The sequence below is a fragment of the Pieris napi genome, chromosome 8 (assembly GCF_905475465.1).
Source record: "Pieris napi chromosome 8, ilPieNapi1.2, whole genome shotgun sequence".
NCBI lineage: Eukaryota > Metazoa > Arthropoda > Insecta > Lepidoptera > Pieridae > Pieris > Pieris napi.
Genome location: NC_062241.1, coordinates 9935520 through 9962546, shown reverse-complemented (window position 1 = coordinate 9962546; position 27027 = coordinate 9935520). Strand labels below are relative to the sequence as shown.

Genomic DNA, 27027 nt, shown 5'->3' with positions numbered 1-27027 from the left:
ATGTGGTTAGTCAGTGAGCGTCGGGGCCGAGCCGACGGCGACGGCGAGCACGATATTAGAGGTGCGGATCCGCGCTGCAATTTTAGCAAAGCCGGCAGCACGGTGGAGTTTAAGAGCGGGGCGTGCGCGGGGGCCGGTGAGCCGCCCGCGCCGCCGCTAGCATCGCTGCCCGATCCGCAGCAATTCAACATCTTCCCGGCCTTCTTCAGCCGCCAGCTCAACTTTAGCAGTGGCGGTGGCGCGGGACAAGGGGCTAAAATCATGGAGGAGCTCAGACCCAACTTGGTTGGGGGGCTTCTGGGTGTCCCAGGGTTGTTGGACGAGCATCAGCACGAGGCTAAGTTCCTCACGGGTGCAGAAAGTAAATATACACCTGATAAGGGGAGAAAGTGCAGTAATGCCTCTAGTTCATCAGCAGAAGAATTTGGTGGGCTGTATGGTGGGGAGCATACTGCTACGCCGCCAGCGCCAGCCATCAGTCGTTCCCTACAGGACCACTCAGGTACTTATTTCTTAGACCTACAAAACCTTAATTACTCCCAGGCGACTCCGCATACTAACAACTTATTGGTACGTCTATTAACTGATTCCTGTAAATATTAAACTCAAACTCAAACTCAAAATATCTTTATTCAAGTGGGTAACCAAGTACACTTTTGAATCGTCAAGTTAAATTAATCGTAAATTTACATTTACTACCAGTTCGCAAGTCAAGGGCGTAGAGCGGGTAAGAAGAACTGGCAAGAAACGTTCCGCCACTCTTTTTAATCGCCGAGTATTGTCATACAAATTGTTTGAACTGGAACAAATCAATCCCAAGGATTAGGATCATTTAAGTAGTCCTCAAATTTATAAAAAGCTTTGTTGATTAATTTTCGTTTAACGAGGGCTTTGAATTTATTTAGTGATAATTCTCTAATTTCGCTTGGGAGTTTGTTGTAAAAACGAATACAATTTCCATATAAGGAGTGGTTTATCTTTTGGAGCCTGGTTGGTCGTACACTCAAATTTGTTATATTTCCCGTATTATACTGGTGAAAGTCACCATTTGTTTTAAAATATATTTTTTTTTTGGACATACAACAAGGCTTCAAGAATATATTGACCAGATAGTGTCATAATATTTAATTCCTTAATTCCTTACCGATAGAGAGAATAAATGATCAATCAATAATACTGAATAGTATCTTAGTTTGATTGGCTTTAAGGTAAATAAAAAACCTGCATAGGTATTATATACTATATCTTCTTCCTAGGCGACATTATGACATAGAGCCATAGGTATGTTAATGACAGAAGCATTGTACTACAATTAAAAAATATGTACTAACATAAAGTCAACATACATTTATTATGCCAACCTTATAATAAATCCAAAACTAAGCTAATCACTATACTTTCCTTAATTTTATGATTTACTAATATAATATTTAGGATTATAGTAACTAACACAATAATAACCATTTGGACTTTTGATTATCTATATTATTATTTATTATTATTACCATATAAAATCTATCAACACGAAATTAGGTTAACTTCAATGTTGATTATTCTAAAACTATAAAATTCAAAAATTAGGAAATAATCGATAAATATAAAAAAGTCGATCATTTTTTATACGTCGATTTTTACTATAATCGATCATTTATATTTTATATATGAATAAAAAATAATCGATTTATTACTATATTATTTATTTTCTATTATATTTCATTAAATAAACTAAAATTATTTATATAGTGATATATGTTAGGTTAATTTTTAGTGATTTATATTGAAAGTATATTGAAAGTATATGAAAAACGATGCGAAATAACTAGCACTACTTACCATTAGGTATCTACTGCTATCCACCAACATACTTTTACTTTTACTTATATTATTATCTACCTGTTTTGTGGCACTATTCAATACGTAATAAAGTGTTATCGTTAGTATAGGAACATTAACATACTTAACAATTTTTGTAACCTTTTTGACTGACGTTAAAAAAATAGAAGGAAACCATCAGGCATGCGCATACGCAGGTTAGGTCTAATTGGATCATCTGTTTTAACTACCGCAAAATGTAGTATTTTTATTGATAGTATGTATAAGCAACATTCATGTTTTTTTTATTAAATATCAATTTATTTTGACGCCAATAGAAGTTTTATATTTCAATTTGTTTATTTTGAAAATTCAAAAGTTTTTGTATGTTGCAAATGTTAAATGGTGTAAATGAAACTTCTATCATTTGATATTTTCTCCCATCATAGACTTTTAAAGTTGTAAAAAAATAGCATTTACACTAAAACCATTTGAGATATTAATGCACTTGGAGATAAGCCAGAAAATACCCTATGGAATTTTTTTAAAGTAAGATAGATAATATGTAGGTCATTACTTTTGTTTATTCATTGAACACAAATTATAGCGCAACACAAATTAATAGAATTCAAATTTATCTAATTAAAAAAAGATACATCAAGGCCAGAGCAGAGAAATATTAACTGAAATCTCTAATTCAGTGTAGATTGATGTGATATATTACTTATGACTGTAGACAATCTAGAACAATGTAATTTAATATACTGAATTTGTACATTCACCTATTTTGATATTTTTAAATGTGGGCCCTGTGGCGCAACGGATAACGCGTCTGACTACGGATCAGAAGATTCCAGGTTCGAATCCTGGCAGGGTCGAGACATTATTTTTATTAAACATACATATTTTTAATTTAACGAAATCGGAAATATAAGGTTTTAAAATCAAAATATTAATGATATTTTAAAATATTTTCTAAAGAAACTGAACTTATTTCTCAGTTTTATATAAATTAAAGCTTAAAACAGCAGAAGCAGCTTAAATTATTATACCTTATACATTATTATCTACTGTGTATATTCACCATAGTCTATAATATAACTAAAAGTATTTTAATAAGTTCTAGATGGACAATTTATTACTTAATTAAAAAAATACAAGTATTATTACGTTTGCAATTTTATATAATGTTGCCGTTGGTCAATTATTTATCTATGACGAGAATTATGTCAACTGTCAAAATACTAATACGTAATCTATAACGCTCCGGGCGTATATATTGCTTATTAGTATTCATCACTTTTCATTTAGTACTTTGGTGTTGACAAATATTGTCATAGTAGAATATATACCTACAATTGGATTTTTATGACATGGTACAGCGGATTTGATATAAGTAAAATTTAAATGTTCTTTATTTTTTTCTCCTGCGTTTTTCATTTGTTTTGAAAATAGGTTCGCCCGTTTATTATAGATTAAAAGATCAATTTTATTTTGTTAATATTGACAAAACATTGATTTAGTATGGTTATGGTAGTATCAAGCGACACTTGGTATTCGGTATGGTTCGGCGGAGCTACCAAAATTTCGATAGTTTAATTTGTACATAAATACTGTATTTATATAAATATTCTTCAGCATAGGTTATCAGCAATAAATACTTTATGTAAGTTCTAGTTTCTAACAGTCCTTAACAGATAGACAATTACAGTATTCAAGTTTTTTGTTCGTACAAAAACATTTCATAATAATTATTTAACTTTACAAAAACATATGTTTTATAAACTCACTTAGTCCGCTTAGAACTATGCCTATTGGGCGCTCACAATTGTCTTTATCAAATCATGTTTTTGATTATTATAGACATACACTATATTGTGCCAGCTCCTTCTCTTGAGTTCTGATAGGGGCACTGTTTAATACTTATTTTTATATCGAAAACTGTATAAATCGATTAAGTAAATTTTGGAAAACAATTTTTCCGATATATACAAAACAATATTAGTGGCTAATATAATCTCTAATACTTTCAGTGGTTCAGTTTAGTTTGCACGCACATTCTAATAATTTGTATAAAAAAATTGTAATGTGAACTTAGAGAATTCTTCATTCCCCCCATTCAAAAATCACTTTTCTAAGTAAGCACGCATATATTTAGAGCAAATGTTAAAGTAAAAATTAATGGATTAAATAAGGTGCTAATGCAGAAAAAAACCTTAATTTTCATTTGCATTTTTTAGTGTATCCAATTTTAATACCTCTTACGTGTAGCAAATTCAAATGGAACAGTGTCTAATAATATTCAGCAAAATCGTAATCAAAATAATTGTAACCTATCAAAAACACTTTGAAATTTTAACACCTGATAGTAGTAGCTTTCAGTTATTATCCTCATATAAATATAATAAACAACTTGCAATTAATAAAAATATTAACAATACATTTCGCGGTTTAATACCTACATATTTATATAACAATTTAATAATTAATAAGAGTCAACGGGTCAATAAATTTTTCAAATTGCGTATTACTATCTACATTTCCAATATTAATACAAGCCACTAATGATTTCGGACACGTATCTATCCGAATATGTACGTATTACAATTCCAATTAGAGTAATATTGCAAACAATCGGCCCTAGGCTGACGTCATGAATACGAAATGTCGCTAACGACCGCCCCCGGCTGCGAAGCCTGAATTTTCAAGCGGCATGCCGGCGCTGTGTTGAATAATTACTTGGCTATACGTACCTAATATACACATGACTTCACATGACCGTTTCGTGTTTATCCTAACCTACTGAAACAGGTATGAAGCTTTTGAATTTGAAAACAATTAACATAAGCGCGTGGTAAATCATTTTTGTTCCTTAGCTATATTGGTTACACGGCATGTCTATCAAAGTGGGACCTAAAAGATTTAACTCATTGACTTGATAATGGTTTGGGTGGTGGTGTCACTTCCTTAAAATGAGTTTATTTTCATTCGAAGTTAATCGTTTCATTTTATAATAAAGCACATAAACTAGTAATTATACAAATTTACATATTATTATTTTAATTTTAATTAAACAAAAATTATGGCGCAACGACATTTTATTAAAATGTTCCAAACGTTAATTGACAAACAAATCTGTTATTAATTAGTCTATATAGTATAAAGTTTCCTTATTTTGAGGAATTTTATAATCCGGAACAACAGGTCTTACTTGAGAAAAGAATTTCCTTTTTGTAACTGGCTTAAGTACATATTTGTCCCCGACTTTACTTACATTAGATATTCCCGACGAAGGCTTTTTATTATTTACATTTTCCTTCGGCAAATTTGTCATCAAAATACCAGGCGGTGGTGTTACAATATGTGCATTAGTTACGGCCTTATTTAAATTTGTTTCTGGGTTTCTTGGTGGTTGTACATTACTAAGTATGTTACTTGTATCAGGGTATACATTACCATTATGTAAATTTGTATAAACTCCGTGAAGTCCGTTATTTACATGAACCGTTGGATAGGTAAAAGGTCCTAAAGAATGGTTATCAAAATCGTGGTTTCCATTATTTGTTTTTATATTTGGATCTATATTCCCATGGTTTTTAGCATTCTCTTGCTTTATTTGACCCATAATGTTATTAATTTTGTTTATATCTTGTATAATTTTATGAATATTTCCACCATTTCCGTTATTATTAATTCTAGGGTTTAACACAGCGTCATTTCCGGGAAACTGATTCACCAATGGATGATTAAGACCCGAATTGTCATTAATAAACGGAAATCCCGACACTTGATTGGCAACTCTTTGTTCATTTGTGTTTTGAGCAATGTTTATTGGTGATGTATTCATGGTATTGCGTGGTATTCGGTTGTCATCATCAGAGCTATATCAGAGCATCAGAGTGTGTTTTGTATTTTCCGTGTGAAATGCAGGCGGCGTTCCCCAATTTTTATTTCTTGCGTTGTATTTATCTCTAGTTGCAGCAAGATTTTGAATAGTTTGAGCATAAGGATTTCGACTTGGATTATTGCTTACGTTGTAAATTTGTTGCGGATTCATATTACGTCTTAAAAGTATATCTAATAGTCCAGCATTGCAGTAAGTGTACAATGCAGCTGAAAAAAATTACAAAATATTACTTTTTTGCAAATACATTTTGTGTGTGTAAAAATATGTGTTAGGGTAGGGCGGGGCTTGTTGAGCAATTTTTCACTTGCTTGGATATAGCTCCTCAATGATAAGTCTCAATGAGTTGTTATGTGTCCTGATGGATTAGTAATTTATCCCGTAACAAAAGTGTCCATAGTATTTTTTTGTAACAAGTCCAATATAATAGCTACAGATGTTTAAATGCAGAAAGTCAAGTATGCTCAATGTACCCCATAGATGGGGTAAGTTGAGCAAGGGTATGGGGCAAGTTGAGCACTAAGAATGTCTAGGCCAAACCATGGGTTCTATGTTAACTTGAGATTAAGTAAAATATGTGTTAGACAGTCAGTTTTTATTTATAGTCTTTTATTGACAGAACAACAAAACTTAAAGAAATTTTCTTTGTATAATTACGCGAAACTAGAATCAACAAAACATGAGCATCCTTATCTATCCATTACTTCCGATAATTTCTAAAAAAGATTACCAAGGCTGGTGGGTTCGGGTTTTTGTATGGATAGCTAAGATTTTTTTGTTTTAAAAACATCATCAACCATTATTTTCCGCCCATCTTATTTGCAATTCAGCTGAGCGGAATTTCAATGCCAAATTTAGCAGCACACTCTTAGGCAAGGCGATGGTCGTCTTTTGGAGAAAAATTCCATTTGTAGCAAGTATTTTTTCAAACAGTCCTCCTGTGAGGGCGGATATACTTCCCTCGGTGTTGTATAGCCCATAAATGAACCATCACCTTCATTTAATTTATTTAAAAGTCAACCCATACCGAATTCTTTAGCGGCGGTATTCACACTTTTTCCCTCATCGTGGACAGCCTTTGCAGCATTATTTAAGTATTCAGTAGTGTAAGAACATCTCCTCCTCTTGTAAGCATCCAAACAAAAATAAAAGATTCATTACTCATCAGTTGTTTAAGTCGTGGAGTTAGTTGAGCTATAGTTGCTCAACTTACCCCAAACCGGAATTTTAAAAGAAAAGTGGGATTGTAAAAAAATGCCTAGAATTAGACCCAAATCCTATTTACAAATCAAAAATACAATAATCTTCTGGAAGATTAACACTGTCCTGATTGAAAACAGAGAACATTAGACAAAGACAGACGAAAACTTGCGATAAACAATGTTTTTACTTTTTGGTCACAAAATAATCAAAACGCCGTGACACTTCACTCACTCGTCGAGCTGCCACTAGCTATCGTGCGATGATTACCCCTCCTACGACTCCTTCTTTTCGCTATTTGATACTCCCGCGTAAGGTGAATAGTTTCCGAGATATTTCGATTGCCCAACTTGCCCCTATGCTCAACTAGCCCCGCTCTACCCTACTACAAAATTTAATCTCAATAGAAGTACAGAGTATATAAAAATTATCTTTGTACCAAGTTTAGGTTATAGTCCAGCGAAATAACATTGAAAATAGATTTGGCACTCCAACGGATATAAGCAACCATTATGTAATATGAAACATATAATAATATAACATTACAACATATAACTTAAACCACATTTGTATAAATGGGGCGTATGGAAACCATGGGTCATACAAACCGTGTGTGATTTTGGAGCCTCAAAATCAATGTATTTTGTAATTTCAAGATATAAATTAATAGCAAATACAGGGCCAATTGGTGCTTTGTGGCTTGCGAATGTAATAGTTTTAGCTTTATATTTCTTCATAATGTATAACATAACATTTTATGAGTTAATGAGAACATTTAGTAAATACTGTTACTAGATTTCATTCACGTACCTTTTGTGTTGTTTCTACCAGGTTTATATAATAATAATAGCCTTTATTGCTGTAAAATACTTATCCTAAAACTGTGAAGTACTATAAACACTAATAATTCATCGGTAAAACGGTGTACAGATTGTTCTTGGACATAGGCCTCCTCTAAGAGCTTTTAGGTTTATATTATTCATTTAAAAACAGATAGTAGCAACACATAGGGCATAATTTGTTAAATTGAAAATAGAAAACTTTATAATAAAATTACTCACTCAAAGTTAAATAAGTACACAATCCATTTAAATATGTTTTCATGTTCGCTGACACCGAGTCATTTTATCACTATTTAAAAAGGCTAGATTGATGTCTAACCTGCATGACTATCTGAGACACTCTGATCACATTAAATAGTAATTAAATAATAGTTTTACAAGTAACATTAATTACATTCCTCGGAAATAACGTCTAGGTAATTACCCGAATTTCATTACAAAACTTGTAATATTATCGTTTTAATAATGTATAATAATAAAATATATATCTTTAAAGTTACCATAGCTTAGAAATCACTGATTTTACTGCGATTACTTCGGAAGATCTACTTGTCGAGAAAATTAAGGCAAAATATAAATCAAATTTCATTTGTTAGTGCTGTCTCGTGGGTAGATACGTTGACCATGTACCTACTTGTTAGAAAAACATTATAATAAAGTCAAATAAAACATCTAGTCCATCCTGGTAACAAAATCATTAGTAGTTCGATGATACTCTGATATTACGGAAGTAATCACGTTATTTGTACATTTTCATTCGTCCAGTCTTCTAAAACGGCAGGTTAACATGACAGTTGCTTTGTTATAGAGGGTAATGGAAAAAATCTATATAGTTAACTATGTTTGAAAATTTCAAGTAATAGACAAATTTCAATATATTATTAAGTGCGTGTTAAAAGCACGTTTCTAACGTATATTTTCGCGTCATATACAGTACTTAGTACCTGGTACAATACAAGATATTTCTCCATAAAAATCCATGTCAGTATTTCATTATTTAGTTGGTTTTATTTAGTATAAGACGTCTTATTCAAAATGTCTTTTTTTCCTTGTTCTCAAATTCTAGTATTTTATACATTTTTGTACTACCAACCTGTGGTTTGTCAAATATCACCGAAATAAATAATTATAACATAATTAACACAAAATAAAGTAGGCATTTAGTATCTAAAATTGTTTTAGAGGGCTATTGCAAAAACTAATATTTTATAAAATAAAATTATTATTAGTATTTAAAAATATTTATAAACCAAATAAAATATTATTTAAAAAGCAGATGAGTCCAACACATTTGACCACACCACAAGGTGGTTGGCTTATTTGTTAAAATGGGCAATGTGGCACGATTTGACAATGTTTGACATGCATGTATCGATTTATTGTTTGTTAATGCGTGGCGCGTGGCTGCCAGTTAAGCTGCCAACAAAGACATCCCTTGTAATAGTGGGATTTGTTAATACAAGCATGCTTAATTTGTATTAAGTACTTCCGCCGTAAAAACCTTTGACTCATTACCATTATTTTATTATAAATACAAATTTATTCATATCTTTGCACAAAAAATAAATAACAATAATTAAAAGAAACATGGTGCAACAGGCGGCCTTATACTGAGCGATCTCTTTCAGGTAAATTAAAGAAAATAAAACAGGCTTGTGAAGTGCAAGAATACACCTTAATTTTTTTTTGACAAAGATATAACTTTAATATTCGAAAACATTCGAAAATTACATTGCCCATTGTTCTAGTTCTAGATTTTGACTCATTTTTTAACAGTCATTAATTCTACGAACTAAATTTCAAATCACAAAGTGACATAAATGCATAAATAACTCATAATAAAGTAGGCACTCGATATAATAGAGTAATCCTGCGCACGCGCCCTCAAGCGACAAGCCATTGAACCCATTGTAACTTTCGGATCAGCTGCCACTCGAAAAGCAACAAATAGCCAACGGGTTAAAAAATGTGAATTCTATATATTTCTGGTTCGTAAAATATTAACCTCGAGTTTTGGTTAAATACATGTATTTATAATGCATTTTCTACATGTTACAAGATATCTATGCTAAAATACATGGTAATTATGGTGAAAATTAATTAAAAACAAAATATATATAAATTGCTTTTATAGCGGTAATGTTTTTACTTATAGGCCCCATCAAATTCGAGAGCTATTTAGCTAATTATGCAATTATACTTTTTAATTAAATTTTATAGAAAACAATCAATCAAATATACAAACTACTTCTGAGAAAAATGCGAACATCGTTTTGACAAATTACCTCAGTTAAATATTGTTTTAAGTGGGTAACTTCACATTTATAAAATAATATATGTTTACTGATTTATAGTTTCAAGATCACATTTGACGTTTAAGCCTACAATTATTTTATTACAGATTATAATAATAACGTATTTATTCAAGCAGACAGGTCCAAGTTAGTTCTTTCTATAAACCCATTTGGTTATTATTGTGTTAGTTACATTATTTTCCTAAATATTATATTAGTAGGTAAGGTTTAAAGTTATGAACGGCGGACAAACAGTTCCGTAGCTTAACGATATTTTTCTGGTAAAAAAACATTAGTAAAAAGCAACACAACTCTGAGTTTACAACAAGTTTTTGTTCTGTTTCATTTTACAACATATTGTTTATAGATTTTAAATTTATTTAGCTGCTTACCTGCTTTAGCATTTCTCCAGTCTTACTATACTATATGTGCGGTATAGAATACACGTCAAACATACTAATAATGGTTAATTGTATTTATTTTAATAATTTATATTCTGTATACATTAAATCCCCGTATACAAAGTAAAACAGTGTTCATTATGGTTCCATCTCGTTTTGTCAAATGGTGTATTAACTTTGATGGAACGAGACAGAATAGTGTTTTAGTTGTAGTAACTGGATAAGAAAAGTAAATTCGAGCTTCTAAGCGTTGCAAATAATGCGTAAAAATTTATGTGTAATTAATTCACCTAAGCCATAAATAAACTGACTGTCAGCAATTTAACACAACAATAATCAAAGACAAGGGGCTTGCGGAATGCTTCTCGATTATAAAACTATTAGTGGCATGTTAACATATGGACACCGCTTGAGGGCGAAGCACCCCGCCGAAACGAAGCCCCGGGGTGCCAAATACGTAATAGATTTCCAGATTATAAATTGCGATTTTTAAGAGCCACTCGTTGTGTTAATCGCTTTTTACTTGTGATTTTTTAAGTCACTTGAATTTCTAAATTCTTTCAAATGTAACATTATATTTCTAAATTTGATACTGTCACGAAAATCACTTTGTACGTAATTAAATGTATATTTAATATTGCTAATGTTTTAATGTTTTCATCTGGTTTTGGGATTTACTTAATAATTTATGGCTTCATGCTTATTGACTTAGCTTCTTTTAATTGTCAACCTCGTCTTCATACACAGTTGTCTAATTAATACGCGATTTTTAAACATCCAATAAAACATAACGCCCGACGCTTTTCTCTAAAAATACGCTAGTTTGCAACAGACTTTTGTTGCTATCCTTTTTGTTCTCAAACATTTTAAATAAGTTTACGTACAGTATCTAGTTCATAGAATAACACAACTTCTAATAAGTACTATCTCGTCTTATCACATTTACGTCTTTAATTAAATATAATTATTATTACAGAATTAACTTCTTAATAGGTAAAATGTAATATAATCGTATCAGCAACGATTACACACGGCTACAAACAAATTGTTAACATTATGATATTAGGCTTCTAGTAAGTCTTACTTTATCTGTTATGTACCTAAACAATTAAAATTGTTAGAAACGATAGTTGATTGATTGGGATCCAATCTATACAAGAGATGCAAATATTATTCATATTAGGTACAGTAACAGGTAAAGTAGTTAGTAAAAGCCTGATATTATAATGTTAGGAACTTGTTTTTCAAAAATATCCATATTATATAATTCAAAACTCGGTACGTACCTTAAATTGCTGTACAAAAACGGGCTATAAAAATGTAAATTGCTATTAGTAATCCTGTACTTAGTAAAATAATTTAGTAAATATGTATTTATACTAAAAAACAAAAATATGGAAACGCTACAAAAAGGTTTCGAACTGAAACACACTGAAACAACAGTTTTAATATTAGCCTTTTTGAGATACAAAAATACCTAAAACACATTTCCCAATCTGCTTAGACATTTTTTTACACTTTGTGCAGTCACCCGACACCTCTCCGCCGCCACAGATGGCGCTTTTATGTCAATCGTCATAATTAGGGGATTACGACCCCCTAATGACATGTTACATTGAATCTTTGTTACACCCCGAACAAATGTCCCTATAAAATATTGTGCGTTGACTTGCGAGTCACTCTATTATGACGCTCTCATTGTGGGTGATGTAATACGAGATTTGCTTAAAATAGTAACATAATTATTTGTTCTTCATTTATGGAAATACCTGTCATGATGACTTATATCTGTCACCGTAAAATTGTAAAAACCGTTAGATTGTAATCTATCTCGCGAGATTGTAAACTGTCGAAAGATTGTGAACCTCAACGAACTGCTTACAAATTAACGTATTATTATTCGGTAGTTATATGAAATTGTTGGGAAGTAAAATTAATCTGTAATTGACCAAAGAAGTTTGAATGATATCTAAGTTAGTGTAGTACAATCTACCGAATAATAATCCGTTAAATTGTAAGCAGTACGCTGAGGTTCACAATCTTTCGACAGTGTATAATCTCGCGAGATAGATTACAATCTAACGGTGTTTACAATTTTACGTTAACATATCGATCAATAAAATAATTAAAGGGACGGCGAGTTATTTAGCAGTGAGCTTAGGTTTAATTTAAAATTTTAATACAATTTTAAACTAGTGCTTCATTACACGATAACTTACTGTTAGAATTAATTTATTACATCTTTAGGTAAAAATTGTCACGTCAAGAAGATTTTACTTATTACATATACAAAGACAATATAGAATCATAGCTAAAAAAGCTCTAAATCATCATAGCAGTTATCAACTACCAACACTTACACCTGTTGTAGATGGGATAGCAAAAAGAGAAATGACATTGGCTAGAATAAATATATATACCTATAAGTATACAAGCTCGCAAGTCTACTCGTATAGAAAAAAAATCTACGCGAAATATCCTATATTAAAAGGCATTTAAACCTCTGAATAAAATGTCCATTAATTTCCACGGCAACAGCACAACACGTTAATTGAATAAAAAAATGTCAGCTGAAAACCGATTGCCATCAAAGCTTCGTAAAAAAAAACTGCTTTTAAACGGTAAAAGGCTCCGTTTACCGCGGACGCAAACACTTAGCTCCATGTTAATTAATAAGTAGATGGTGCCTCGTCAAAGGGAATGCATGAATACTTGCCAAACCGACCTCCAACGGTGCTTTTAAAATGCCCCCTCTTAAACCTGCTCAGAGAAACCGAAGTTAAACTGATTACGTCAATTTCAGCTTTTTTGGGACTCGTAAAAATAATATTTTTAATTATACCTGAATATTCATAGTGTGTAATGTAATACAATATGCAGATGAATAGTTATTGGCAGTCTAAATGACTTTTTTAATCACTAATAACGCGAAGATGATGTAATTGAACTTATTTCTTAAGATTTCATATTTTATTTTTATTTTTACATGATCGGTACAGTAACAGACTACAGATTGAGTGAATACATATTGTTACTAAAAACTAAACAACATTTGTAAACCTGAAGTCCAATTACACCTGTACACAGCATTTCTTCAAATATTAAATAGTAATACTTTATACATTATTACATACAGTATGTAAAATAAAAATAAAAAAGACTTTATTCTAGTACACTACACTATAACTAAACTAAGTCCATTTCATTCATGTTTTACACTAGAACTCGACCTCCGACGGAGTGAAAGCCACCTCCTTGTCTCTAATTAATATTCCAATTTTGCCCCGCTATCCCTTTTATTTCATCTTCCCAAGTTTTGCTTGCCATCTTCTCATTTTTCTTAACATACAGTATGTACAATGTACATATATTATTTTTAATAACAAAAAATAGAAGTTATTCAGGTCACCGCGAATAATCATGTATTTAAACGTTTTATTGCGCTTTATCTCAATACAACGATTGGCAAACTATAACTTCGTTGTACAAATGTGCAAATTCAAAGAAATCTATTAAAGTGTTGACATTACCTTAATTTATACAGACGTGTCATTGATAAACTATATTTTATCGTAAAATTTTCGACACACAAAACAAAGTTCATTGAATCCGGATGAATCATTAGATGTAACAGTGTTAGACATAATTACAATTACGGCGAACTTGACCTACGGTAAGGATCGATCCGACCCACTATGCAAATAAGAAACGCTCCTTGATGTTACGTTATTTTACGGTTAGTGTCACGGTGTTTAGCAATGGGTTTATTTTAAACTGATTTCGGTTATTTTCTCTCTCTTTCTATAATATTTTTTTTAAGCCCGGTAAAAACATATAGAATTAAACAAAAGTGACAATAACACATAGTACACTTGTTTTTATCTGTACGAAATAATTAAAACGTTAATGTTAACAAGAATATTAAACGGAGAGTGTTCAGAGGAGTTGTTCGCATTTACTACCCTCAGGTGCATTTCATCATAACACGTCAAGGTAAATTACAAAATTCCACCTGTATCACCTCGACGTCCGGCGTTCTACAACGAGCGTTTCTTAGGGCAGTTTTTAACGCTAACCACCACCACTATGTGGAATCAGGTGTCCACTGAATTATTACCGAACCAATTCGACTTAGGGTCCTATCCGTTTGCCACTTGTACTATAAAAAATAGAAAAGGAATTCGATATCCTTGTACCCAACTGAAATTGAAAATATTTGATTGTTTTTACACTTATTGAGAACGCGCCGGAAAAAAACACCAAGATACTGGAATATTTCAATACAACAGGTATTTTTCAATCTATTATGATTTAACAAAAATATATATAACACTTAAACTACAAAATCTAAAAGTATTAGTATTTTTTTTAATATAAGTCTTTATCTTGCAATCAGTCAGCTAGACTATGAGCTGATGTGTTGAGAGCTGTTAGACGTTCAGAGCAAAATCTCCATCGAGACTGCTCCTCTCTTTCAACCGTGTCTATCAAGACTTAGGATTTGTCGCCTTTTAAGCCTATTTATTAGGTCCGGTATGGTTAGTTGCGTGTCAAGCTTATTAGGATGCATTTCTAGCCTTTTTCTGTATTTCATACTCCAGGTCTTGATTTCCTCTTTGACAGTCCTGATTTTGAAATGCTCATGAATCTCCGATGTTTTTATAAACCACGGACAGTTGGATATTTTAATTTAATTTTGAACCCTCTGTATGATAAAAGTATTAGTAACAACATTTTCTTCTTAATGCTCAAAATCAAGGAAAAGAACGACTTTGCTTTTCCTGAAGTGACATGGCCTCATGAACTTCACGTAACAAAAATCTCTTTTAATCCAGCGGAAGGTGCATTCAAGAAACTAAAGCCAGAGCCTGGTGGGAATGGAAGTGGGTCTGGGAGCTCAGCTTTATCACCTTCGCTGGGACCTCAACATGCAGGACATACTCCAACAACTGCCTCATGTCCAACACCTGCAAGGCGAAGACATAGAACTACATTTACACAGGTAAATTTTTTTAGGTTCAATTGAAACACTAATGATGTGTGAAGTATAGGAAAAGGTTTTTTAGAACAACTTTATATTTTATTATATTTTTTATTTGAAGTTAATTAATATATTATTCATTCAAGACGTTACCGAATAATTGCATTTCGGAAAAAATTGCCTACTAATTACAAAATATAACAAAAAAGTGATTTAGTTCTTTTATCAATAATATGTATATCAAAGTTACATATATTTATTTATTTCCACAGGAACAATTAGCAGAATTAGAAGCAGCATTCGCGAAGTCACACTACCCCGATATTTACTGCAGAGAAGAGTTAGCGAGAACGACAAAACTTAACGAAGCTAGGATACAGGTTAGTTCTATCTAAGAAACGTGCCAAAAAGTGTTTCCTATGCATAGCTGTATAAAATATACATAAATTTTCTATGCTTAAAAATTATGCCATAACTAAACAGTTCTATTAATACTATTATACAATAAGTTGCAAATAAAAAAATATTTACCTTATCTTATTAGAACTGAATTTATTTATTATGCATTCGCCAAAAGCGTTACGGGATAGCGTAGCACTATTGGTGCGACGTAGCACTTGTACTTCGTAGCACTTTAGTCTGTACCCTCGTCTACGTTTAATGAATTGTATTGTGTGTGTAAAATCCGTTTTTTTACTTAAATCGAATAATGACTTTAAATGAATTTAAAACTATAGATGTGGTTAAAATAACATTCAAATTTTACGCTATACGCTTTGGTTTATTACTAACATACCAACATGCTCAATTTCACATCAATAGTGAACGAAGCGATATAACTAATTATATTTCCACCGATCGAATGAAATTCGAAAAGGAAAGGAACGTAATAACCGACAAACAAGCGGCCTTGTTCTTACGTGAAGTCGAAAATATCAATGATGCGCGAATATTCCGGTAATATAATTTGTAGCGTAGGCCGGAGCCGGATTAAATTAAAGTGCCATCTGTCCTCCATGGCCGTATGAATACGAAATGCTTACGATCCTTATCTCAGTTTTAAAATTGCTCAATCCCTCGGGAGACTATTGATTTGTCCCAGGAGCACCTAATTCGTCGCTTAGATATTTTATTCAGAACACGACTTTTAACATTCTCTTGAAGTAACGACCTTAATTCAGCTCACATTCGCAGAATATAAAACTCACCTTCTAAGCAAAATTGTGAGACGTTTACTTGAATAGTATAGTTATTTTCTCTAAAAAAATATAACTATTTACATTTCTTCTATGGAAATATAAAACTTAAGGGCACTTTCAAATTTGTCTTCGTAGGAAATTGTAGGTTGGCAAAGAGTAAAGAGCCTGAGCAAATATAATTAAAAGGAATTCTTTCACATTTCACCGTTAAAAGCTTGTGAAATACGCACACATGTATACTCTATTAGCGTTTCGCTACATAAGAATGTAAACGTTAAAGACGACGTCCCTCCTTCTAGAGGAAATTTCGATATAAAAATACAACGCTGGCGGGCGGGAGAGGGTGGCACGGGGAGGGAGGCCCCTGAGGCATTGCAATCCCATCAAATGGATCCGTAACGAAGTTAGCTGATCCTCCCCGCGCGCCTCTCGACATTGTCTCTGCCCTCAAATGAATTCTACAATTGGAAATAAGAAAATGTTTTGTTCACTGCTTTTTCAGCGTAAAGACGACCGTTTTCTTCAGACAACACGGCACTCCGCAAATGTGCTTTTTTGTTCGAAGGTTTCAGATCTTCACTAAATTAGATTTCATCGACGTTTAAACTGTAGCTAAGTGAAACTGACTTTCTTGTTTTTATTAAGGATAGGATATTTTAATACGGTCTTGATTATTCGTAATATTCTTTCTATATTGTTCTTTGCTACAATTTATACGGTACTTTAATAATTATCAAATATTTTAAGAGATGTTGGATTAAATTGGGTTTTCTAACTAGATTGTTCTAGATTTTAGTATGAGAAAGATAGGTAAAATGAATGGTTTATGAAGATGAATATTTGATTTCCAAAGGATATAACCATCCAAATATATAACTAACAATGCTTTTAATTCACGGCAGCCGAAACATGTGATAAATAAGATAATCAAATATACAGTATTTTTAAAATATTCCATTTAAAATAATTTAAATTGGCGTCTGGTAGATAGTACCAGTGACCCCAGAGCTGGTGCTTTCCTCGCTCAACGAATAAGTATCGCAACACAGCAAGGAAATGCTGCTAGCGTTAAAGGTACACGCCACAGAGATCAAACTTAATAAATTTCTTTCAATTTTCTTTTTATTATTACTATGTATGTTAATAAGGAAATATATATTCAGATTTAAATGAGAAAATATATAAATGATAATTCATTGTTATAGAAATTTATCTTTTTAATATAAAAACAGTCTGATTATATTTTACATTACGCCATTTTAGCGTTGGTATCGCAGTAAACTGTACATAGTTTAAGCGGGAAATTGCTTCGTTTTTCATCACAACGCGCGCGGCGAGGGACGGATGTCGGATTGCTTTGCGAAAAACTAATATCCCATTTATGTTTCTTCACCCTATTTTTACATAAGCTTGGCATTTTCGCCTCTATGTATACTGATTTAGAGCGTACAGTTGACTGTTAGTACATATGGGTGTGCATGGAGTTGGGAGGGCGTTCCTCCCTCCCTCTAATCAGCTGTAATCACCATATCAAACGACGCACGCCTCGTTCCCCGCGACAACAGATTATAGCCTTGTGTATTTTGATGGCACATTCGATAATCTACATTCTATATAGATTCAAAATCTAATCGGAAAATATGGCGAGAAAAAATTTTCATCCGAGAAATAAAACTTCAAATTGCAGACGTAATTCACAGAATGAAACTGTACTTACTGAAATCGAGGACAACTATGACTACGTGGGGAATGAACATAAATACTAAATAGATATTATAAATATCAAAATACTGAAAACATAAATTAAATTTTATACATTTAAAGTCTTTGCTCCTTGTATATTATAAATACATTATATCAAATTGTTTAATTTTTAAAAATTGTAATTCATTCGTAAATAATAAAATATTATATACATTTACTAAGGTTTATTATGTTTTTAAACCATTATGTATGGGAATGGTTTACAGAAAACATAGTAACTGAAAAACTGGATCGGAAACCATTTAATCCAACTGAATTACTTGGTTTCTTAATCCCGTGAACCTTTGGTGACAATCGCAATCGAAAAAATTAATTACATCTTTTTTTCATACAGGTCTGGTTTCAAAATCGTCGAGCAAAATACCGTAAACAAGAAAAGCAGTTGCAGAAAGCGTTAGCTCCAGCGGTGCTTCCAGGCTGCAATGGTATGATGAGGAACATCCAGGGATACCGAGGTTACCAGCCCTACCCGCACCCCAATACTATCAATAGGTATCCACAGGTAAGGTGTAATTTCCAATACATACATAAAAATTACACATTGTATATAGAAAGACGACATCGCAAACAATATAAATATATCGATAGCAACTTAACTTTTTTAAAGGTTGAACAAATCAATAAATTTAGCATTGGTTGTTAATAAAAATGCTCTTCAGTTGCCCACGGCGACTAACAATGACCTATAACGATACGGAGGTGGTTTTATAGTACATAAGTGTATGGGCAGATACAAAATTGCGCTTGCTATATCAAACATTCGAAGCAGAAGAGTATCACTAGAACAGCTTTTTGAGCTCGAGGCACGGTGTTTAAACACGGCTATCACTAATACATTACATAAAATATATCTTGCTATCTCAGAGGACTTATTAATCTCCTGTATTCAATAAAAACTATAGACTTAAATTATCCTTCGCAATGTCATTATTACAACAATCACGCAACTATCACGTACCCGTCAAAAATTCGAAATGTTACCGTATTCAATTAATTTAATGAGATTCTAAGAATAATATAAAAACAAGTGTCCGATGACGATATGCAAATTGTTAATAGGAATATAGTCTGATGATAAGTTCCCATGTGGTCTTGGTTCATTATCAAAAACTGTAACAAAAGCACATGTTTAAGGGTGCTTTGCAAAAATACTGAAACACTGAGTGTAGGAGGCAACCGTAATACTTGACAGCCTTGTAAAGTTCTTTAAAAATTATATCCCTTGACTATTTCATAGGTATTTTGAGAGATAACGGTTCTGAAACTCATTACAATGCGTTGCTAATCGAACCTCTGATTACGCGTTAATGAGATTGCATCGGCCACCGACCGCCGAAAATAATGCAAATAGCACGAACTGACAATGACAGTCATTTTGTATTTATCTTTAAATCAACTTGGTGATTGTTGATTCAACTTAACATGAATGGTAACGTAGGTTGCTGCAATTCAAAATCAGAATATTTTATTTATTTAAAAAAACACAAACACTATATATTCAGATACACGTACATATTATGGAAATGGGCCGGTCACTATGCCCGCGTTTGTGATGTCAGATCGGTCAAAAGGACCCTTACTTGGAATAGCCCAGTGGGAGGAGAAAAGAGAGGACGCCCACCAGAAACCTGGGAAGGTGGAACGAATGATGGAAGATGGTGGCGAGGATGAGAGACAAGAGGAAGAATTTGGAGAGTGCCTACACTGCGTCGGAGGTCGTTACATTAAGCCCATGTAACTAATGTTAAACATAGTGACATAATGTAATACACACACAACTCTAAATGTTTTCATTTTTCATGAATTCTGTGTCAATTCTGCACCAAGGTCCGCAGTTTGAAAATCATTTCAAGATTTTCAGGTGTAAGAATTGAAGGAACCGATTTTTCTTGATTGATGTAATAATATTTTGTTTTACCATAAAGAATGTTAATAAAAATAAAGGAAGTTCATTCGCGCCGGGTTCAAACAAACTCAGAGTTAAGAATCGTGTTTTTAATACTAAAATTGTTTATATTAAACCTAGAGCAGTGTTGGCCTAGAGGCTCCAGCGTGCGACTCTCATCCCTGAGGTCGTAGGTTCGTTCCCCGTGCACCCGTGACTTTCTTTTTTTTTTTCATTTTACATTGCATTTAACATTCAATCGAACGGTGAAGAAAAACATCGTGAGAAAACCGGCATGCCTTAAACCCAGAAAGTCGACGGCGTTTGGCCAGGAAGCTGATCACCTACATGCCTATTAGATTGACAAAATCATAAAACAGAGCACCACTGATAAAAAATAAACTTACGATTCAATCAATATTAATAGTCATCACATCTTCACTTAAAATAAAGAGAAAATCTGTTACCAGACCACACATGATTGGTGGTGAGAAGACAGGAGGTAATCTATGATATTTGGCCGTTGTGTTGATTCTTTTTATGGGACCAGGAAATTTGATCTTACAAAGTTCGACAGAAACATATGAAATCAGGGCAGACTGAGAGACCCGTTAGGACATTGAATCTAGGTTTACTATATTATACATACATAATATAGTAAACTTAGTGTATAATATAATAAATCTAGTGTATAATATAGTAAACCTAGTGTATAATATAATAAATCTAGTGTATAATATAGTAAACCTAGTGTATAATATAATAAATCTAGTGTATAATATAGTAAACCTAGTGTATAATATAATAAATCTAGAGTATAATATAGTAAACCTACTGTATAATATAGTAAACCTAGTGATGTCACCGTACACAATACTTAATATCTAACACTTATCGTTTTAAAGCAACTATTAAGAATGAGTTTACTTTACCATTAATTATCGAAAGTGATAATTTAACTAACGGATATCCGGCCGTTAATTACCATATAAAGCAAACGTGTGAAAAACTATTAACTTGACCAAACTTCGTTAATACGCGTTTTCGGTGTTTCAGTCGGTTTTAAATTTGTAATTAGTGTAATGTCGGCTCTATTTAAATTAAACTGAAATTGAGAACATACGTGTATATAAGTTATTATTTTAACGATTAATTGAAACAACATATTTCCTCTACATTAATATCACGGGTAGAATTAAAATAATGAAATATGCAGAATGGAGAATACAGAATTCAACTGTACAATTCGAATTCAAAAAATGAAATGGCGTAAGTATAGTAATTAGTAATTGAGATACAAAACAAAATTGAAACTATTATTTCTTATTTACATCATTTAAACCTTTTATATATACATTAAACGAATCCCGAAAATGTAGAAAATAACGTTATACATAAGTGAAATCTTTTATTCACTTTAATATGCCTTCTTCTGTAAATGTATTATGCCATGAATTCCTCTAATTTGACCGATAGGTTGAATAACAAAAGCGGCAACACACTAGCGAGTCTAGTGAATGTCCATGAGCGCTAACACTTAACAGATGCCTGCCCGTGCCGATTGCATGGAAGAAGTTCTGTAACTCCTCACATTTACTATGTACCAACTGTCTACGTATTATATCACCAAGACAAGACGTTTTCCGCCGGGCCGCTATTTACATTTGACATATTTGAAATATTATACTACTCTGTATTGTTAACAGCATCACGGAAGTTATGAAGAGTTGCAGAAGGACATCTTCTCTTTATCTCAAATGGGTGGAGGATCATACCCCATGCCTCAAGGTTTCTCAATGGGCCACAGTGCGAATATGAGTGCGGTTGGCATGCGACAGGATACTATGGGTAAGAATTTTTAAATATCTATAGATAAAGACGTTCTTTTTCAAATTCTTCAAAGCCTTAGATAAACGTAGCTTCAGTAAGCTGCTAAAATCATAGCCGCTTACTGAATGAATTGAACTTGCATAACTTTGAATTATCGATGACGATTCAATTATCCAAAAAAACTATTAATACTGGGGCGCTTAAAAGTATACCTACTACGTTACATGTTACACACTCATTCTCAAGATGCCACGATCCTTGACAACCTTTTTCCAGTTTATGAACCTATCGTTCTTAAGTTAGGCTTTGTACACTTTGTATAATGTTATAATGATCTATAAAAGTTTAGTGTTGTGTTGAAATTTGTTCCAAGTCCCTTCCCGCCTTCTGGATGAGATTATGCCTGCATTTTTACATCATATGCCAACATTCACTCAAATAAATAATTTCTTATAATAAACAGAAGTTTTACAATAAATAAAACAAAAATATCTACGAATTTTGAAGGCAAAAACTATAACAAATGCCCTAAGCACGTCCCAATTAAATTACCAGTGAGTAAGTAGGTAGAGCTGTATGAAATTACTCGTTCTACAGAAACTTGTATTTTAGTTTGAAGTGTAAAACAAGACGCGGTAGCTTCCATCAACTTTACATTATCTACGTCAAGCCAATTATAAAGTTGTGGAGCGGTGGATCAAGCCGCGTTTTTATACAAATATCTTTTATAATAATGAGAAAACTTGCTCTTTGTTGTCTAACTTTTGCCAGATGATCGCGAAACTTTTATAGAGTTTTTGTCTCTTGTTGACAAGGTTTTAATTTCAAATGTCAAAATACAATTTAAAGAAATCTTATGTGCTTTTAATTTTAAACAAATGATGATATAAGTTTAGTGTAGCAAGTTGTTTTATCAGAGCACTATATTTTAGGTGTAATGTGAATGAAATATTCCTGTGAATATGATGGAAATGTTAGATAAAAATTTAAAGATAGCAAATCAACAAGATTTACAAAACCATTTCAAATTATTTATTAGTGGTTGGGTACCTATACAAATTATTTCTAATTCTATGAAATATTGCCTTTAAAAATTTCAAATTAAACAATTAATTATATAATTTAAAAAACCCGCCGAAACGCTTTTTAGGCAAGATGGCGTCGCACCAATCCCCATGGCGTACCTTCCTTGTAAACCAACGTCAAGTTTTTAAAGTGTTAATTATCATTCTTAAATTACACAAATATATTATATTTCGACCAAAGACTGATTAATAATCAATATTTTAAACTATGATTTTGTATAAGATACTAAAAACTCTGTAATTATAGATACAAAAATCTTCTTTACATTTAAAATTACAAATTTGTTCAACACCTAAAAACACAATATTCCCGAAAATTTCTTGGATCTTGGCTCCAGATTGCATATTTCTTAGAACCATTTTTCTTTTATAGTCTAGTAAGTGATCACTTTTTTGTACTATATTCCTAGTAATAATATACAAGGTTAAGTAAAATATTACCAGAGCTGCCTCGTAAATTATATTGAGATGTACGATATATTATGTAGAAGTAAAATGACGTAAAGACGGAGAAGCAACGTTTCACTAATTTAATAATCCCTGAGTTTGCGGCCGGAGATTATAAATTTGTACCCTCAAGTCAAGATGTCTCTATCTTAGCTTATATGATTAATATTTATGGCATAATAAAAATATTGAACCGCTTTATATAATAAATTATTTAAACGTTAAAGCGGTTTCTTTTTTATGATACAAGTTAAGTGTAGCAAGTTGTTCTATTAGAGCACTATATAGTGTACACAATATATAATGTGAATAATACGTTGTGTAACGAATACAATATCTAAATTTTATAAAATAGATAATAAACAAAACTGCTTCCCATTTCAAAGCATCCCAAAAACTAAATCACTTTTACTAATGAAGTTATTTCATTGTAATCAAGTAAACAGTGTACAATGTATGTTTCATTATCCGTTTTTTAGCTAAAACTACTTTTTAGAGTACACTACAACATAATATTACTATTAGAATTTGATTCGGCAACTTTTATTTTTTTTCTAACTAGAGTGACCCACCCTAGTGTACATATTTATGTATATAAAATGCCTTAAGGCGAACTCCAAATCAAAAAGTTATCTTAAAGCGCGGCAAAGCGTGTGACGTGGCGGAGCCGCGAGCAAATTCCTGCGTAGAAAAACCCCTAATAGAAGCGAGGCATCGTACCGTAGATATTCTAATAAGAAAATTTCCACTACATTTACTTTGGCGGGCGTCCTCGCGGCGTCTTCGCAAATATCTTATTTCCTACGGCGAGATTGCATCTTGAGAAAACGCGAGGGTTACTATTCGCTCCCCACCTAAGAGCATCTCGTTATACCTACCGCCCGAGACGATTTTCATCAAGTGACGAAGTCCTTGAAGTGCTCTTAAAATATATGGAACTTTAAGGAATGTACCTATTCAATTTATATACATAATAATAAATTAGTTTTAACAAGTCCAGAGATTTAATGATAAAATCCCAATTATTCTAATAAAATAACTATTAATTATTTTTATTAATTTAATTAATTAATTATTTTTATTAATTACATAAACTACCTGTATTGCACAATGAATTATTATATCTGCGATACCTTAGTATCATTCTTATAAATTTTTATATATTTACACACTGTTAAATAGAAACGATAAAAGCGTTATAAAGAAAAGCAAAAGCGCTATTCAAAAAATCTGTTCCAAATGCCATTTCACTTCCATTGAGTTCGTTGCACTTACACGTTTAAACCATATAAATAAGTAACAGGGAATTAACACGGTATTTTAATTTTTTGATCGGATGTCAGTAACCTCATTCAATGTATAAATCAATCGGTATGAACCTACTATAGGTTAGTACTATAGTTGGTGACGGAAGGTACTAAATTACTAATTACAACTATTTAGTATTGTCTGTACTCAAACCGTGAGTCTGACAAACATTATATATCTGTATTATATAATACACTATTAATACGGATATATATCCGTATTAATAGATTTAAATAAGAAATACGTCAAGGTATCATCGTTGGGAGATCAGACGTGCCTTAAAAAGAATGTCTGAAGTATTTTAAAATGACAAAAGGATTGCATCTCGCTTTCCTTTTGGTAATTAAGATCCTATTTCCATAGTTACAGTTGACATATGTTTTCCAGGCATGACCGCGGAGGACGAATGGTACAACAAGTCGCTATCAGCATTACGTATGAACACAGGGCACCATGCAAACCTGGCCGCAGCGCCGATGCTGCAGTACCAGACCTAATCGCTGCTACACGGCGCTGATTACTCGGCGCCGGCGCACGATTACGCGCCATAACTGAATTTTTCAGTCAATTTCTTGTCTATACTCGTCGTAGAGGGTCTACAACTAACGTTTATTCTCAAGTCGATTTTTTTATTCTAATAAACTCTGTCTTGTCTATTTTTTAGTAATTCGGTGGTTTTTCGAGATAAAATCGTATTATAGCGATAAAAAAAGAATTAAAACGAGTTAATTTTTAAATTTTAGTTACACACAAAAATATGTCATGTAAAAAGCTTTTTCAGTTTCAGTTTTATCAGTTCATTTTTACTATTTTTTGTATAAAATAACAAATTTATGGAAGATGACTTTTTATGTTCCGGAAGGCAAGTTGGAACGTTAAAATAGATGGAAAACCGTTTTTATACAACGCTGTCATAATTGCGTCTTCACTGTAGTTGGTATTTTTAAGCCTTTACAACTAGTATAGACAAAATTACTTCTAGTTTATACCTCATAGATTTAAGCTAAAGATTTTCTTTATGAATAGTCCAATTTCGAAATAAATGTTCGTAATAAATTCGCATATTTATGATACTCAATCGAATCTAAAACATCAACGAATAATTTTACCAATAAAATGCGATTCAGTAATGTAAATAAATTAAGGAATCATATTTATTGATCGTTTCAATCAAAACGCTAAATATTCATGTTTAGTCTGATATTTAAAAATAATTTTTCAGTAAAAATCTTTTGTTAGCAGATTTGACTGTGGGAAAATTACTTAGATTGTTTTATATGGCTATTTCAAACCTAAATGTAAAACTTTATGATAAGTATTTGTTGGTTCAAATCTTACATTTAAAATTTTCTTTAGAGAAAAGTAACTCCTAAATGTACAGCACAAGAGCCAAATTAGCATAAGTAAATTATAGAATTTTAAGATCTTCGATACTCATTGTATTCTAAGTAGTATTAATGTACAGCTCCTCTCTAGGAAGATAATGTAGTTAGTTGTAAGTTTGCATTTATCCGAATCTTATATTATGCTCAAAATAAAACGTACAACACTTAAGCCTAGGCGTTAAATTTGTCGAAAATTTTATTAAAGCCTTTTTTAATAGTTTCCATTTCGCTAATTACAGTGGTTTTCATATCTATGAGCAAACTGTTTAAATGCTAGTCAACATTCATCGCGTGTATTTAAGATCTCATTAATATTATTTTTAATATTTTGTTATTATTTGGGTAAATCTGTAAATATTATTGTAAGCGGGTTATAATAACATGTGTAATTAAATAAATTGTCTAAAACGTGTTTTCTTTTGTATAACCTTCGTAAATATATAAATCCCTTAAGAAACACTCACGTAATTAATTACGAATATAATGTCAATTCAATGTGTGCATATTTTATTTCTTTACCCAAAATTACAAAATCTTGATCTCTTTTTTTTTTATTGAGAAAAAGCTTGCCAACGCTCGGCCCACTGACACATTGGTAAAAACAAACACGAAATACAATTTTTAATGTGACAAGCACTTATAGGCAAACATGACATACATATAGAGATCATAACCTATTATTAAACAAAA

General features: G+C 32.1%; 1 protein-coding gene and 1 non-coding gene across 2 annotated transcripts; both read left to right on the top strand.

The window, feature by feature from the left end:
- On the top strand, positions 1-25782 carry LOC125052030 (homeobox protein unc-42). The gene is made up of 6 exons (XM_047652667.1): positions 1-502; positions 15289-15455; positions 15707-15814; positions 18732-18899; positions 21989-22130; positions 25340-25782. Exons 1-6 carry the CDS (start codon positions 1-3, stop codon positions 25447-25449), a joined length of 1197 nt encoding a protein of 398 aa, XP_047508623.1. The 3' UTR covers positions 25450-25782.
- Trnar-acg lies at positions 2618-2690 on the top strand. The gene has a single exon. It is a non-coding gene; the product is annotated as a tRNA-Arg (tRNA).
- Positions 25783-27027: the final 1245 nt, after the last annotated feature.

Coding starts and splice junctions, on each gene's coding strand:
- LOC125052030 (XM_047652667.1), top strand. CDS start 1: ATGTGGTTAGTCAGTGAGCGTCGGGGCCGAGCCGACGGCGACGGCGAG. Junction 503..15,288: donor TTCCCTACAGGACCACTCAG/GTACTTATTTCT, acceptor CTTTTAATCCAG/CGGAAGGTGCATTCAAGAAA. Junction 18,900..21,988: donor CTATCAATAGGTATCCACAG/GTAAGGTGTAAT, acceptor TATTGTTAACAG/CATCACGGAAGTTATGAAGA.